The 17,082-nt window shown below is 36.6% G+C and overlaps 1 protein-coding gene across 1 annotated transcript in view; it reads left to right on the top strand.

Moving 5' to 3' along the window:
- The window catches only part of KCNT2 (potassium sodium-activated channel subfamily T member 2), a 486,995-nt gene that overhangs the window by 142,729 nt on the left and 327,184 nt on the right, over positions 1-17,082 (top strand). Inside the window, exons 3-4 of the mRNA XM_075540516.1 lie at positions 3,507-3,606; positions 16,537-16,585. Coding sequence (XP_075396631.1) covers positions 3,507-3,606; positions 16,537-16,585 — 149 coding nt within the window. The remainder of the gene's footprint in view (positions 1-3,506; positions 3,607-16,536; positions 16,586-17,082) is intronic.

Genomic DNA, 17,082 nt, shown 5'->3' with positions numbered 1-17,082 from the left:
GAAATGCTCCACAGTATTTCCTAGAGTGTCATATTTTTTCTCTTATGAGCCACTAGTGAGTTTGAGTTGTTGCCCTTTAGGTTAATAAGCCAGTGTTTAACTACTGTGCCATTAGGACCTCTTTATCAAGAATATTATTGTTAATTTCATCTGCCAGGCGGTAATATTTTAGAAAATTATAGCAGATCATCTGGTGGTTGAGTATCTTGAACACTTTCAAAAATTTCCCAAATTCCATGTTAAGAAGTAGACTTCTTAGTGAGTTGTGTTAGTAGAAATATTAAGGGGTAAAAATAAAAAGCACCACTAACTGGGAGTTGCACTGCTTGAATTGCTGCGGATACCCAATGCATTTTGTGAGGAAAAGCCCTGGTGATTCTGGCTGACCACAGCTTGGCATAATTTACTGATTTGGTGGGAGAGTGTTAGGTGGCTCCCACTCGTGCCTGAGAAGGAGAACTAGACCGTGCGTGTGCTCTGAAATGCACAGATTCCCTCATCCTTTTATTTAGGAAGTGTGGGGTGAGACTCAGACTTCTAAGCATCTCATCACCTAATAATTTGGGGATATTGGTACTGTAGGAGAACAGAAACTTGGCTAGTTATATCAATGTGTCAGTGATACTTACTACTTTTCATATTATCACATATTTTTAAAGAATATGAAAAGTCCATGTGTAACTTTTTATATAATCACTGCTTACAACGTCAGCAAGAACTGGAATAGATGGGTGTAGATTTTAAGCTATTGGTATGGATCAAATAATTGGTGGAGATTCAAACCCCTAACCCTTTTGAGAATCAGCAGAGCTTGGAAGGAAAAGCCCGAATCATGAGAAGGTATGGACATCCTGGCTATAGGAAATTTATTAGCATTTAAGGTATAACCGAAGAGGTTCTCAGTGACATATTGGCTTCAGTATTTCAAACCAGGTTGTTTAGAATTGCCAAGGAATTACTAATAGACATTACCTATAAGAACTTCACTATCTGAATCATTTTCCTGATTTCAATACTATTTCTCTAGACCAGGAAAAGGCAGAAGCATTATTCTAATAAGTCACCTGCAGCCAGTTTGAACTAACCAGTCCTTTGAGGAGACGTGCTTATGGAAACCCAGAACAATTTTATTTATAATTGAACAGAAGACTACACTAAGAAGCAGACCTATAAACTATATCTAGCATTTTAATAAGAAAGTTTAGGGGCAAAAACACCTCTAAACAAAAAAACACAAGCATAACAAGCTTTTGGGTTTTGCTACTAAGAAATGTTACCCCAAGAACACTCACATATAGCTGAACATTTTCAAAGTGGTATTTCATTTCCATATTACATTATTAATACGAGAGATAAGACTTTCCTTAAGATTTAATTCACAATGCATGAATCAGATACCCCCTGATAATTGAATAAAGGGTAATACTTCTATTAATCAGGTGCTAAGCATGTTTTGCTCAATGGTAATTGCTCCTCTTTGTCCTCTTTTTCATCACTAACACATTGGTTAACAGTGATTTACTTTCATGGCTGTGGTAGTCTTAATTCTAACAAGAACTTTAAGATATCACTACGATATCTTAGAGTGAATATCATGTTTAACCCGTTCACCTTAAAATGGGGGAGAAAACACACACATGTGATTTTGTATGTGTTTCTCTCTACTGTGTGCTTGTGTGTGTATGTGTGTGCCTTACCATATGCTGTGATCTCTGTGTAATTAAATAGATATGGTGCTCTGAAAGTACACTATTTACAACTTATCCTGTGAATTTTAACAGTCAAATCTTCTAACTAGTTTAAATTCATTTACAGATGAATGAATATTAAAATATTTTAAATTTGTTGACTCCCTCATCCCCTTTCCCCCACCTCTTCCTTTCCCATAACCCCCTGGAGCTATCAGCCTCATAGTTTTCTCCTTGAGATTGCTTATCCTGTCTATTTTACATAGATAGACATGAGATCTACAATCGACGAGAAGGATGGTGTAGAATACCTGGTGGGGTTTGATCAAATGCATTGTAGCCGAGAGTAATTACTGAGAACCGAATGAAGGTTGAACATGATTGTGGCACAGGAGGAGAGTAAAAAGAAATAGAAGAAAGAGATAGGAGGCAAAAGACATTTATAAGTATATAAATATAGGCATGTACATATGCAAACATATTACTACAGAAAGATAGGGCTGTAGGTAAATGTTCATGTATTCAAATGTTAAGGATTAAGGTAGCAGGTGGACATTGGGCCTCAACTCAAGCACTCCCTCAATGCAAGAACACTTTGTTCTAATAAACTGGCCTTCTGTCACACTCACCTTCCTGATAGGATCACTAAGTCAAAATGGGTACATTAGTTAATGTGGTGAAGAAAGCTGATGGTGCCAGGCTATTAAAAGACATAGCATCTGGGATCTTAATAGCTTGAAATTAAACAAGTAGCCATCTAGCAGGGAAGCAACAAAGACCACATGGAAGAAGCAACCAGTCTATGTGATCACGAGGTGTCCACAGGATCAGGTATCAGGCACAAGAAGACCCCAAACAAACAAATATATAGATGCAAACAATGGGGGTTTGAGTGGAGACACAAAGCCCATCTTTAGACAATTGAACATCCCCTCACAGAAGGGTCACAAGAAAGGAAGGAGTCAGCTAGGGTGCAGTCTAGCACCAATTAATCACACAACTTTAATTCTTTAATGCTACTTACTGCCCACTATCATGTCCTCAGTTCTACCTTATAAATATGGCTAGACTGGAACATGTACACTGTTATAGATAAGAGCTCTTGACACACAGAATCCAGGACAGATAAAACCCTCAGAAACAGTAAAGGGAGTAGGATCACCATGAGGGTAGGGAGAATGTGGGGGAGAATGGGGCGAAACGGGGAACGGATTGCAACGATTGACGTTCCCCTCCCCCTTCGCCCTTGCTGGACATAAAACAGATGTGCAGGGAGATAGCGGATGTGTTAGATATGAAAATAATAACTTATCAAGGGTTCATGATGGGGCAAGGGTGGAGGAAGAAGGAGAAAAAGAGGAGCTGATACCAAGGGCTCAACAGACAGAAAATATTTTAGAAATGATGATGGAAACATGTACAAAAGAGCTTGATACAATTAATGTATGGATTGCCATTAGAGCTGCAAGAGTCCCAATGAAATGATTTATTAAGAATTTAAAAAATTTAAAACTAATTTTACATAATTTTATTGGACATGAATTTTGTCACTTCTGAATACAAAAATCTAGACTACCTTGTGGTATAATATTTGTTATTATTTGTAGTTCATCTATTCTGTTAAACTCACTCATGGTTTTAATATTCAGCTGATTAAAATTCAGCTATCTAGGACTTCAGAATGTTTAGAGAATTACAATATTGTACTTCCTGAAAAAAATTAAAGTGCTGTGCTCAAATTTAATACTCTTGACCATATTTTTAGTCTTTTGTGAGGTAACTTCAAATAAAAATTGAATTCTTGTTGTTTGTTTAAAGGTTTAAGAATACGTCTGTTCAATTTTTCGCTGAAATTATTAAGCTGTTTATTGTACATAATCCGAGTGCTGCTAGAAACCCCTTCACAAGGAAATGAATGGTAAGACATCTTTCTGTAATCTTCACCGTTTAATTTTAAGAGAACTGTAACTATGCTATATTGAATTCAATGTATTAAGGATCTTTTAGATTTTTGCCAAAAAATTAATTAATCTTGCTCTCAGGTAATACATGAACATTTCTAAACTTTTATCTCTTAATGTTTATCTGTTGGTGTAATGCTAGTACTGGACACCAAATCATAAATCTTTATTGCTAATCTAAACATTCTAAGTACTTACTGCTAATATTTTTGGTGGAAATGCGTAATAAACTATTTCACCATTCATCATTTTTTAAGACAAAGTTCAATGAGAGTGCCACACTTTTGCGTTGTGTCGTTATTCTCGCTGTCTGTGTTCATATTCATTGACCATCATTAACTTGGGCTGTCTGCTTCCTAAAATTCCACCATTTTTTAGGAGTTATTATAGTCATTTTGTTCTAATACAGATAATTTAAAAAAATTAGCTCAGAGCTCAAGGTGAACACTCTTTATTAGTACATCAAACCACTGTTTAATGGAATTAAGCTGTATAATTATGATTCGTGTTAACAATTATCTCCAGGAAATAAATGTGTCAGTTTCACCAATGCAGTGAATCCAGTAAGTTTACGTCCTATAAGATTTTTAAATTCTATTGTACATTTTTTTGTCTTTTGGATTAGAATCTGTTGATTGAAACTTTTATGACGGTGTTGACTAAGGTAGCTGGGTACTATCATGTTCTTCTGACCTTATGGCAGTGGAAGTAGTAATTCATGGAGGCAATGAGACATGCAGTTCTGGTTCCTTTTTGATTTATTGGCCTCCTTTTTCTGCTGTTTCAGGAGAATAAATACCAACTGCAAGGCCATGGGTAAGCTATTAAGACCCAGGCACTATCACTGAACTAGAGGTAGAAACAAACCGAAACCAAACTCACTGCCATTGAGTTGACATTGCGTCATGTTGCATCTACAGGACAAGGCTTTGTACTCCCACCAAGAGTTAGTGTCAGAAATCCACAGGGGGAAATCTACCCTTCCTCCAGGGGTGCTGAGTGGGAATCAACTCGATGGGAGTTTGGGCTTTCTTTGTTTTTGTTTTGCCGTTTCATATAAGTGAGCTCATACATTAATACATCTTTTTGATGAACGACTTAATTCACAGAGTGTGGGGCATTCCGTGTTGTAGTATATATCAAGACTTCATTTCTCTTTAAAGTGGAGGTACATTCCACTGTTTAACCATTCATCTGGTCACAAGCCCTTGGGTTGTTTCCACCTTTTAGTTATTGTGAATAAGGCTGCAATGAATACATACAAGGAAACATAAGCAATTGTTGTTTAAAATGGGTCAATCTCTTAAAAAACCCGAAAGATTTTCTGTTCTTTGTTTACATTTAGTCCCAAATGGTTTCCTCCACTTGGTGTCAGTTTTGTAGGCATTTGCAGTTATGCTTGAGCGATTTCTCCTGAATGGAGGCAGACCAGCACGTACTGAAATGTCTTTTATTTGAAGTCTCAGGCTCGATCTTTGTGGTTCCATTTGTTGTTCGAATCGAATGTATTCCTGTCCCCACCCCCAATTCATGATCAAATTGCTTTCATTAAATTGGATTCTTTTAATTTTTGGAAGTTGCTTTTTAAGCTCCCTTTTGCTGAAAAGATCTGATGATTTTTACATACAATTATCCAGGATCTGCCCAGGATTCTAAATTTTAGAAAAATGTGCAGGGTAGAAAACTTAAATATGTTGCCTAATTTCTTTATATATATGTCAGCCTTGGAAAATTAAAAGAATGAAAGCAACGTAAAATGTAATGTGAGATCATAATATATTTAAATAAATTAGTTAAACATCGGTTATTTTGATAAAATTATTTCATAATTATTAAGGCGATTAGGGATAAATAAAGTACCAAAAAGTGAATTTGTTGACTATTGGTGACATTTATTCTATGAGTTATAATTATAGATGTCATCATATTTTTATTGAATATATGTGTTTGAGCTACTTTATTAGAAGTGAAGCTATAAGAATGAAAAGGAATATTTTCCATTGTGTGGTAACTTTTAACTTGTAATAACATTGGATAGTTTGGGATCCCCCATTCTCTAAGAGCCCCAGTGGATATTTGAAACCTCAAATCTTATATTCTCGATGTCTTTTTTAATACATGCATACCTATAATAAAGCTTAATCTATAATTTAGGAGCAGAAAGAAATCAGTAAGTGTGAATAATAATAGAGCAATGATAACAGTATACTATAATAACAGTCATGTAAAATATTTGTTCTTATCATAGATCTTAGCCTCTTCAACATACAATTGTTCATTAAGTTGAGAGTTCTCACACTTCCTCTTCAGGGCTTCACGGGATTTCTCTTTGTCATAACTGAATCGTTAGCATCACTGCTCTAAAGCTTTGGGGCTATTGTTAACTAAAAAAGAGTTGTGTGTGTGTGTGTGTGTGTGTGTGTATGCACTGCGATGCCTAGATAATTGTTCTGAGAACTGGTGGATCGTATACACAGTTTGGGTACATTGGACAAAGGAATGATTCATTTCTTGATTGCCAGATTTCATTATGCTACACAGAATAGCTGGAACTGAAATCTGATGAATGGTTTATTTCCAAAATTTCCCATTCATTGCTTAGAGGCCACAATTGATGGCAGGTAACTGAACCATGGAAAGTGAAACCAAATATAATGGGGAACTATATGTATTAATCATTAGGCTGGTTGCTTTATATGTAGTCTTATCTTTAGAGTGCATTTAATCTAATTATTCTCACTTTACATAGGAAGAAGCAAATTAAAAAAATTCTGCAGTCAAGTCCATTCTAGTAGAAATGCCTCACAGGGTTTCCAAAGCTGTTTTTTTTGTTTTGTTTTGTTTTTATGAAAGCAGGCTGTGGAGCTGATGGTGGGTTTGAATCGCTGAACTGATTAGCAGCCAAATGTTTCACCATCGTGGCCTGAAATTCTCAGGATTGTGATCTATTTTCTGGTTCTTGCTGTTCAGTACCAATGAGTTGATTCTGACTCTAGGCTAGGTTGTGGGAAACAATGAATTTACCTGCTAGTGTTTCCTTGGCTGCAACCTGCATGGAGTCAAGTTGCCATGGGTGTGAACTGCCAGCCTTTTGGAGAGCTGTGAAGCACTTATGCATTCGTTGTAGAACCAGAGCCAGATGATGCAAACTTGTTTGAAAATATTCCATTTCCCATTGGACATGGGCTCACAGAGAATACCTGTCTTTCAGTCAACAATCCCTGCATTGCTTTGTGTGTGTCATTAATTGTAATTAATCCTCAAAATATGACATCAGTTATGCCGCTTTCTGTTTGTTTCCTTTTTCATTCCTCTTTCTTTCCCAATACGTCTTGTTTTCTGAACTTTCTCAGTTGTCAAAAGCTTCCCTTTACTTCTCAAATCACTGTTTAGTCTTGGGAGGTCATACTTACTAGAGTTGCTATTCACCCTCTACGCCTAGTTATTTATTATTGGGTTGAAAATGTAATCGTGGGGTGAGTTCAAATCTAGGCCTGAAGGGCGACTCAGAGTCATAATCTCGGCGTTTCTATCAGTGCAGTAACCTATATTTTTAGTATGATTTTGAGGGGTTTTTCCTCCACATTTTTCGCCACTTCAAACCAAGGTCAAACTAATATAATTGCTTTCACAGTGGTCAGCCCTGTTAGTTCCAATCTAGTTCTTTCTGTCTTCTACCGGTCTTGGACGTGGAAGTTCTTTTGGTTCATTAGTCCATATGGCTCATTGCTTCCATTTGTATTTGCTCTCCTTTGCTTTGAAAGAAGAGAGACTAATCATTGTACCTTCATTAGCTGCTCACAAGCCTTTGAAACCTCAGGCTTTATTTATCAATGTTGGAATTCAAACATTACCCTTGTCGTATGCACTGGATACCTTGATTGAAATTCTGCCGGCAAAAAGTTCAAAAGGACCACACTGTATTAGGCCAGCTGAGATTTCTCCATTCTCATTGTCCCTTTGTTAATCATTTTTATTCCACTTCTTCACTTGGTTCAAAATTTATCTACTTCTCTACCCTTTATTTTGAATTCCAGGGTTTGAGGATTACCATCCATTTCTGTTTCACAGAGCATGGGAGGTCTGCCTGGCTAGTATACCATTTTGCTGGAAGTCTTCTTTCTATGTCTTTTATATGTTTTTCTCTGGCTACTGGAAACCTTCCCACATCACTGAGCTCCAACGGAATTTTCAACTTTTCTACTTGAATTTCTAGTAGACATTTTAAATCTACAACATTCAAGATCTTTTACTCCAATTGACTTATTCTGTGCTCTTAACGGCTCAGTGACAGATTGCTCACCTGTCACTCAGCATATTCAGATCCACTAGGGATTTCTATGATTTCTACCTTCAAGATACAGTCAATATATACCTTACCTCGCTGCAAGCCACCTTCTTCCCTCATCAGATTATTGCAATAGCTATCTAAAAACAAGCACGCAAACAAACAAAAAACCCCAAACAAAGCAAACAAGCTCAAAGCAAACTCACTGCCATCAAGTCAATTCAGACTCATCGTGAACCTGTAGGGCAGGGCAGAACAGCCGCCATGGGTTTCTGAGATGGTGACTGTTTGCAGAATTAGAAAGCCTCATCTTTCTCCCAGAGATTGGCTGTTGGGTTTGAACAGCTGACCTTGTGGTTAGCAGCCCAACATGTAACCACTGCACACCAGGGGTCCCTTTGCTTTTCTTTAATTTATTCTTTTTATTTATAAAAATTATGTATGGCATTTCCCTTGCCAACTCAATATTTTTCACATATAGAATTTAATGAGATCAATTACATCAATCATGTTATTCAACTATCATCGCTGTTGTTTGCAAATTTTCTATCTTCATAAACAAAAATTCAGTGTTTTCTAAACAATTTTCCCATTCCTTTTTCCTCTTATCCTTGCCAACTACTATTAAATTCTGATCTGCCTCTATTTTGCTATTCTGTGTATTTCCTATTAGTGAGATCAAGTCAATGTTTGTCCTTTTGTGATGGACTTATGTCAGTCAGCATATTTTCAAGGTTCACCCATGTTGAGGCACATGTCAGGACTTCAATACTCTTCATGGCAGAGGCCTATTCCATTGCCTTTTATGCCACATCCGTTGCTGGGTTTGGGGGCTGGTTTCACCTTTTCACTACTGTAAATTGTGCTTCAATGAACATCGATACACATGTTGCATTGTTGCTTTATATCTCCTTAAATTTGTATCTAAATTGTTTTACATAGTGGCTTTACCATTTCATATTCCTCCACCAGTGTATGTGTCACTTTCCTTATTTTAAAAGTCTTAGCCATCTTTGTGGAGTGTGCTGGTCCATTATGGTTTCAATTTACATCTCCAAAATATATAATGGTACCAAGTATCTGCTCACATGTTCGTTGGCCATTTATATTTATCTTTGATGAGATGACCATTCAGATTAATTTGCCCATTTTTTCAGTTTCTTTGCCTTTTTTCTTGTTACCTTCCATGGGTTCTTTTGAGTTCATCCTGATTCCTCTAGTTCTTGAAGAGTAGGCCACGTCATAAGATTTTCTTGGGTATTGTCTTCATGGAAGCAGACCGCTAGATCTTTCCTCCCTGGTGCTGCTCGAACACTCTGTAAGTTAGTAGCTGGTTGGAAACTGGTGGCACCGCCCAGTCCCCCAATGTTCTCACAGTGTGGAGAATTGTCCCTTCACTTCATTCACAAAGTCTATTGTACCGGAATTGTTCATTTTGATGAAGTCTTACTTAATTGTTTCATTTTGGTTGTTTGTGTTTCCTGTGCTATATCTGAAAGCTGTTATAGACGTCTAAGGCTTCTGTTCTTTTTAGATAGTATTTCTTTATGATGTGAGGCATGGGTCTGACATTTTCAGGTGAATATCCAATTGTCTATGCACCATTTATTAAAGACATCATTGCTCTTCTTTTGGTAGATTTAGAACTCCAGTCTAATTGATCATAGATGTGTATATCATACACTGATATCTATTCTATTTGTTCTCATGTCTATCATTGTATTCGTACCAGACTCTGGATTTTTCTACCTATGAATACAATTTAAATCAAGAAATCCTATGGAAAGTCTTCCCATACTTTTTTTCTTCTAGATTTCATTGGCAATTTAGGATTCTTTATAATTCCATACAAATATGAGGATTGGTTTTCCAATTCTTAAAAGAGGCTATTGGAATTTTTATGTGGATTTCATTGAATATATATAGGTTGCGTTAGATAGTATTGACATCTTGATAATGTTATATCTTCTAAACCATGAGCATAATGAATATCTTTTCATTTATTTATGTCTCATTTTATTTCTTTCAGTAATATGTTACTGTTTTCTGTGTACAGGTATTTCATTTCTCTTGTTAAATTAATCCCAAGGTATTTTTTATTTTGCATGCTATTTTAAATAGATTTAAAAAATTTTAATTTTCCTTTCAGATTGCTCATTGCTGATATGTAAGACTTATGTGGAATTTTTTCATGCATTGACCGGTATCCTGCTGCTTTCCTAAATAGTTTGAAGAACTTTCTTGGGGTTTGTAGCATCTGTTTTTTTATAATGTAACAACCAGTAGATTTGAAATATATTCATGGCTTTTACAAGGGCCAACTCTAATACAAGTGGCCTTACAGTAGCTTACGAGAACTCCTCTCACCTCTTTAGCTTCACCCCTATTACTCATCTCCTGTGTATTCTGCTGAAGCCACCCGGCCAGCTGTCTGTGTCCGGATCATGCCAAATATGTTGCCACTGTGGGGACTTTACTCATATTTCCTTCCAGCAGGTAGCAGAAGGCATATTATCTCAGCTCTTTATTCAAAATGGTAATTTAGGTAATGTCTTTATGTAACCATCACATTTAAAATTGCAATCTTTTCTGAGGACTCTCTTTTCTTCTTCATCTTGTAATTTTCTCCACTGTGCCTCACTCATACATAGTATAGTGCACGTGTTACTTCAGTGTGCTTTCCTTGGGATTCCCTTGGTGTCAGAACATGTCTTCTTTGAGTGTGAGTTTTCTGAAACTCAGGACTGTCACAAAGTAGGCACTCAAAAGGTGTTCTTTTTTAAAAAAACAAAACAAACAAAAAAACCCAAAAGGTATTTTAAGTGAATGAATTTAAAAAATGAGCAAATGAAGGTCTTCTAAAATTTAATTTTTGTTTATCTCACTTCTCCAGCCTTCTACACCACAAGAGATTTACTTGAAGTTACTTAGACATACACCGCTCTCTCTTGCCCTTTAATTTTGCAACATTTGGCTTATTTTTGTAAATATGTCATCTAGCCTTTCTCCTCCTTGCTCTTTTTATTTGGTGGTGGTGGTTGGGGGAAGGTTTATCACTACAGTACTCCAAGTCTTCATGACAGCGCTTTCTTGACTAGCATTTTCTCTGAAACCTTTACTCGACATCACTCCCTGTAATTCAATTTCACTCTGGGTTAAGAATGCTTTCTGCAAAGCACCGAATACTTCCGTCACAACACCTAGTACAATGGTCCTGGTCACATTTCTGTCCTCTCTCTCTATAGCAAGGACAGCAAGGGCCTTGGAGCTCTCAAATTTCTGATAGGATCTGGTAATTCAGTGAACGCTGTTGGATTGATGGAATCATGCTGGCCAGTTTTATTGATTGTATTGCACACTTTGGAATGATGGAAGGCCACTGCCTAGATATGTCAGTGAATATTACATTTTTCTCTGTGTTCATAAAATTGGTTCACTTACAAATCCTTCTTAAAACCAACCATGATTGCTTTTAAAGTTTGCTGATTTATAAATTATATGTACATTGTAAAGGTCTGAAAACCATTAAAAGTAGCATGATAGCATCCTTTAAAAAGTAAGAGGGCACTACAGGGTGAGGGCAGAATAAAATTATATTATCTGAAATCATTAGGAGAACAAAGTTTCCTACAATTAACTTCTATACAATATTACTAAGAATATTCAGCCATAATTATAGAGGATATATATTTGAAAAATCAGATTACTGCAATTAAAAGCATAATAAAATAACTTATGGCTCCATTTGAATGCAATGTTCTGTTCAGTGCCCATTGTCGGTGCAAGATTGGTTAATTAAAAACAGGAGTGGCCTTTATGGGCAAAGGCCTTATTTTAAAATAATGAGTCTAATTCAGCAGAGGGATTTATTTCGCCATAGCCTCTGACATGACAAACCTGCAGATACTTTGTGCTGCTTTGCCTTATTTTTAAATCTCTCCCTATAGTCATGACCAATAAGAAAAAATTTAAGTGGGCAACTAGGGAAATGAAAATAATCTTATTGTTTAAGGTGCAAAACTGTATATGTGACAGGCTTGGATGTACACAGTCTGCGGGAAATGATTTAAGTGTGTTAACTGAAGATGTGTACCTCTATCATGTAGCCTGTAAATGATACTGAGAAATCTGGCCACAGTGCTATCAGTGCTGTCCATTCCTCACTCTGCACAGCATGCTTGTCTCCTTCCTCACCTTTAACAGTGACAAAGTGATGATTATTTCTAACCTCAACTGGCAGACACAAAGATGAGAAGACTATGAATGTGCTTACATTTTATGGTATTTGGATTAAAATCAGTGCCTAATGTGCTCAGGTGATATTAGAATTTTAATAATCTTCTTCTTTAGTAGGGGTAACTATTTAAAGACATTCGATTCCTGAAAGTTCTTGGTAACTAAAAGTAAAGGCTGTCATAAGGTAGACTTTGAGATACAATTATCTTCCCCTACGTATTTTGTTTGCTTTTAATATAATTAGTGCTGATCCAGAGGTTGGCCATTCTGTCCACTTAGAGGTGCCTTGAAGGAACGGCTTGGTGGTCTGCTTCTCACAAATCAATCATTGAACACCTTAGGGAGCAGAGTTGAGCTTGTCATTCATGTCTCCATGAGACACACACAACTCAATGACAAAGAGTTTGCTTTTTTCAAGGTAAAATAAAGTAGCCCAAAAGTGATTCAAAATATAAATTTTAAAATATAAATTTAAAAGGAAAGTCTAATACTATTCAATGGGCTGAGCTGAGTCATACACACACACACACACACACACACACACACACGATAAGGGCAGTATTATTTGCAAGCCACTTTTACTTTGTGGTTGTGCGAAGTCCTTTACATTAAACATCCAAAAAGAGGAGAACATGTAGAAGGTACATGCACTTGTTAAAGTTTTAGGCTAACCAGTGACAAAAGTTTTTAATCACATTTCATATTCTGATCTCATGTAGAAATAGTCACACCATCATACCTACCCAGAAAGGCTAAGGAATGAAGTAACTGGTTGGATAGTGTCATTTTAAATTTAACCTTGTATTCCAACGAAAGAGGGAAGCTTTGGTGTTGATGGAACCCACCACTGTCACAGCCGCTGTTTGTTGGATAGGAAGACCTCTAGTGTTAGTTGTCTCAAATCGTCAACACTAAGTCCCTTTCCACCAAGACCTGATAGCTGGCTTTAAAATATTATCAGTGTTTTGAACAGATTAAGTAATTTATAAATGTTATGAACATATTATCAAAGTTCTAAATATTATACATAATGTATAAAGGTTCCTATCTCTGTACAACTTTTGAACTTTACCTGTAATAAGGTGATATCTTTGTTTTTATTTACTAGAGATGGATAGTGATCACCAACATCTCTTTGTATGTTGGTTGAACATGTTGATGTCTTCTTTGGTGTACTGTCTATTCATGTCCTTTGCCAAAACTATAGTCAGATAGTTCCTCTTTTCCTTGTTGAAATGCTCTAGTTTTCTATGGATTTTTGAGATTAGTACCCCGTCTGTTTTGTTGCTGCCAAAACTTTTTGCCCCCATTCTGTAAGTTCTCATTTTGCTTTTTTGAGGACTTTTTTGTGTGTTATGGCCATAAGTGCCTATTTTGTTTGTATGTTTAACTCATCTATTTTGCCTTCTACTGTGTGTGTTTGTTTGCTTGTTTTGTTTGATAGTAGGCCTATGTCCAGCATTAGGGCCCTTCAGTTTATTCCTGTCTTCACATCAGTGATCTTTATAGCTCCAGGGTTTACCTTTAGGTGTTTGATCCATATTGAGTTCATTTTTATATATGGAGGTGAGGTATGGGTTCTGTTTCATTCTTCTGAAGAAAGAGATCCACTTCTTCCACCACCATTTGTTGAAGAGACCATCTCTTCCCCATTTAGTGTTTTTGACTCTTTGCTGAAGGTCAGTTGGTGCATAGATTTATTTATGAGTCCTCTGTTCTTTTACATTGGTCTATGGATCTATCATTGTACCAGCACCAGGCTGTGTTAACCATGGGGACCAGGTAATGGATTTTTTAGCCACAAACTTCTTTTTGTAAATAGGATTGCTATGTATTTTCTTATGCAATACCTTTTTTATAAGCAGATTAATTTTTAATCTTGAAATCTGTGCATATCCCCATATTTACTGTTACATATCTTCTTTAGTCTGATTTCTCAAATATGACTGATCCCTGGTGGCTCTGTGGTTGCATGCTGGGCTGCAAACTGCAAGATAATTATTCAAACCCCTACCTACTCCGTGGAAGAAACACTCAGCTACCTGCTCCGTGGAAGAAACACTCGGCTTCCTACTCTGAACCCCACATAGACATTCTAGCCTGCGCTAGAGGGTCTTTAGGAGTCGACATTGGCTCAGTGGCAGGGAGGTTGGTTTAGGGTGAAAATAGTGTATGCGAACTCATCAGTCATATGTTTCTTTTATTTTCATCACTGACTCATGAATTTTGAGTGTCCGTTATTCAGCATGGACATTTTACCTACGTGCTTAGAACTTGAGTGCATGAACTCCACAAAAGTTGACACTACAATAGGATGCAAAATAGACACAAGACGTAATCTTAGGAAACTTGCAGTTAGGTGAGGAGCCACTGAAGATGTATTTTACAAAAACAAACTAAGTTACAACCATTGTGACTGGTAGTTAGTGTGTGGTGTGCGAAAAATGTTCTCGTTTCAAAGGTTTTGTTGAACTCTCTAGAAAAGGAAAGGCTATGCAAAAGGGATTGTGGTAGGAAGGAGCATGTTTCACACAGTTGAACAAGTCTGAAGAATATCTGTTACAAGTCTGAAGAATGAATACCTGTTAAAATAATTTTGTTCACTATTCTAATAAAAGTATGAAGGCAGTTAGTAGTGGGAGAATGTGCTATGAATGCATTTTGAAAGGATCATTGAGGTTGAAGTTTGGAGAAATATTTGGAAAATATTGGGGGTGGTTAAAATAGCTGGATTTGAGCCTCAGTAAGATTTTTCTCCTTTTTTTCCCTAACCCTAACCCTAACCCTCGGTAAGATTTTTTAAGACATCAATTTTGAAAAACAGGACAGGAAAATATCTAAGATGAGATTGAAGTTGTGATGTAACCTAATGTACTGGGATTTGGTGCCATTTCCCAAAATGTGAAATTCAGAAGTAGGGTTTGTTTTGTATAGAAAAATCACACTTGGATTGGAGCATCTGACGATATTAGCCAAGTAGATTGGATATTTTGGAACTCCAGTGCAATTTATTCTAAAATACCAGCCAGTGTCTCTGAATGATTCCAAAGACTTTTTTAAATGCAAACTTTAAAGAGATGTCATTGTTCTTTGCTATTGTTCCACATATTACCAAAAAGACAATATCCAAAGGTTTAAAATACAATTAATACTTGTGTGACTGTTGCTCTAAAGAGCCATCTGGGGCGCACTGGTGGCATGGTGGTTACTAAGGGACCTGAGATCTTCAAGGCCCTAGCTGGAACCCCAGCCATCCTGGGGGAGGAAAGTGCGGCTTCCTCCTGCCATACAGCCACAGCCAGGGACATGCACAGGGGCCCTTTCACCCTGTGCTGCAGGACTCCTGTGGGCTGGCATCAAGTCCAGGGCAGTGTCTTTGGTTTTTGGTTTAATGACTAAGTGGGCTTATTTTGTATCTTTTTCCCCCATGTTTTAATTTACATTGTTGGGTTTGGTCACACAATGTACCTATTTCTGTGTTTTTCCAAGTGGAGTATATTCCTCGGTTGGGCGTCATTTGAATGATCTCTACGATGAATGATGCACATAAGTGTATGACTAGTTGAAAATGATAACTGGGGAAAATTAGAACAATCGTGGAGTTATTGCAGTGTGTAGTCAGATTTTAACCTCAGAAATCCTATAATTTGAGGGGTATTAAAGGGCGCTCACTCTTCGTTATGCTCTATGCAAACCAAATCAGAGGTTGTTGTTGGCATATTAACGATTTATCAAAATCTAAATAACATATTATTTTGATCTACAATCTGAGTTACCGACTTGATTCTGCTTATTTATAATTCTGAATTTGTACTACTAAAATATTCTCAGGTTAAAAAAAACAAATTCTTACATTTCATCAGTTGAAACCACTTCCATCCAATTGATTCTGACTCATGGTGAGCCCTTAATTTTCAAATAACAAGCTAACTAGTAACAAGTTTGAGATTTAGCTTACCTGCTATATTTCTTTAAATGATGGCCTATTATAATAATTTATATGCTAAAGTTTGGCAATTCCCGCCTCCCCAGAAGACCTTCACCATACTTCAGGAAGGCCACAGCCCCAAAACCCTATGGAAAGGTTCTCCTGTGTACACATGGTGTTCTCAGCAGCTGCAGTCAACATTATGGCAGTGTGTTGTTAAGTTTTACACCTTATGAACATGGGACTAAAGATGAAGTAAATTCTGCTGGATAGAACTCAACATCAGCTCAAAGGAAACTGAAGCATTATTAGCATTTCTAAATTTATGCTTGATTTCATTTATTCCAGAGTCATTTAGAAGTTTGAAAATTTGAGTTTTTGAAATGAATGTATTTTTCATATTTTTATACTGAAATGTTATCTTTCTTTTCACAGGTCTCATATTTTTTGGGTGAACAGAAGTCTACCTTTATGGGGCTTACAGGTGATGTAAAATTTTGGTTGTTAGTATATTTTTTGTTTATTGATACTTCACAAGTAAATAATGTTAGAGTGAAATTTATTGATATTTAAGATAATTTCGTCTTGCTGCTGAATTTATCTTGAGCATATTTTAGACAAAAATTTTTTGTTTCACTATATTTGACTCAGCTCTCCACTCTATCATCTGATAATTTCCTAATGCTGTTATTGATGATTTAGAGTATGGATAAAACCAAGTAAGCCATTACCTCAGGGCTCAATAGCTTCCCCAAATGCTTTTTGCTATTACACACACACACACACACCACAAAAGAACAACAAAACCCAAACTGCAACACCAAAATAACCCTGTGCCAGTGAATCTATTTCAACACTCATGTTGTTGCTGTTGTTGTTAGGTGCCACCAAGTCAGTTTTGACATAGAGCAACCAACCCTTCATACAACAGAACAAAATACCACCTGTCCTGTGCCATGATCACAGCCGTTGTTTTGTTTG

The sequence above is a fragment of the Tenrec ecaudatus genome, chromosome 1 (genome assembly GCF_050624435.1).
Source record: "Tenrec ecaudatus isolate mTenEca1 chromosome 1, mTenEca1.hap1, whole genome shotgun sequence".
NCBI lineage: Eukaryota > Metazoa > Chordata > Mammalia > Afrosoricida > Tenrecidae > Tenrec > Tenrec ecaudatus.
Note: the sequence above shows the minus strand (reverse complement) of the source record. Positions and strands in the feature narration are given on the sequence as shown.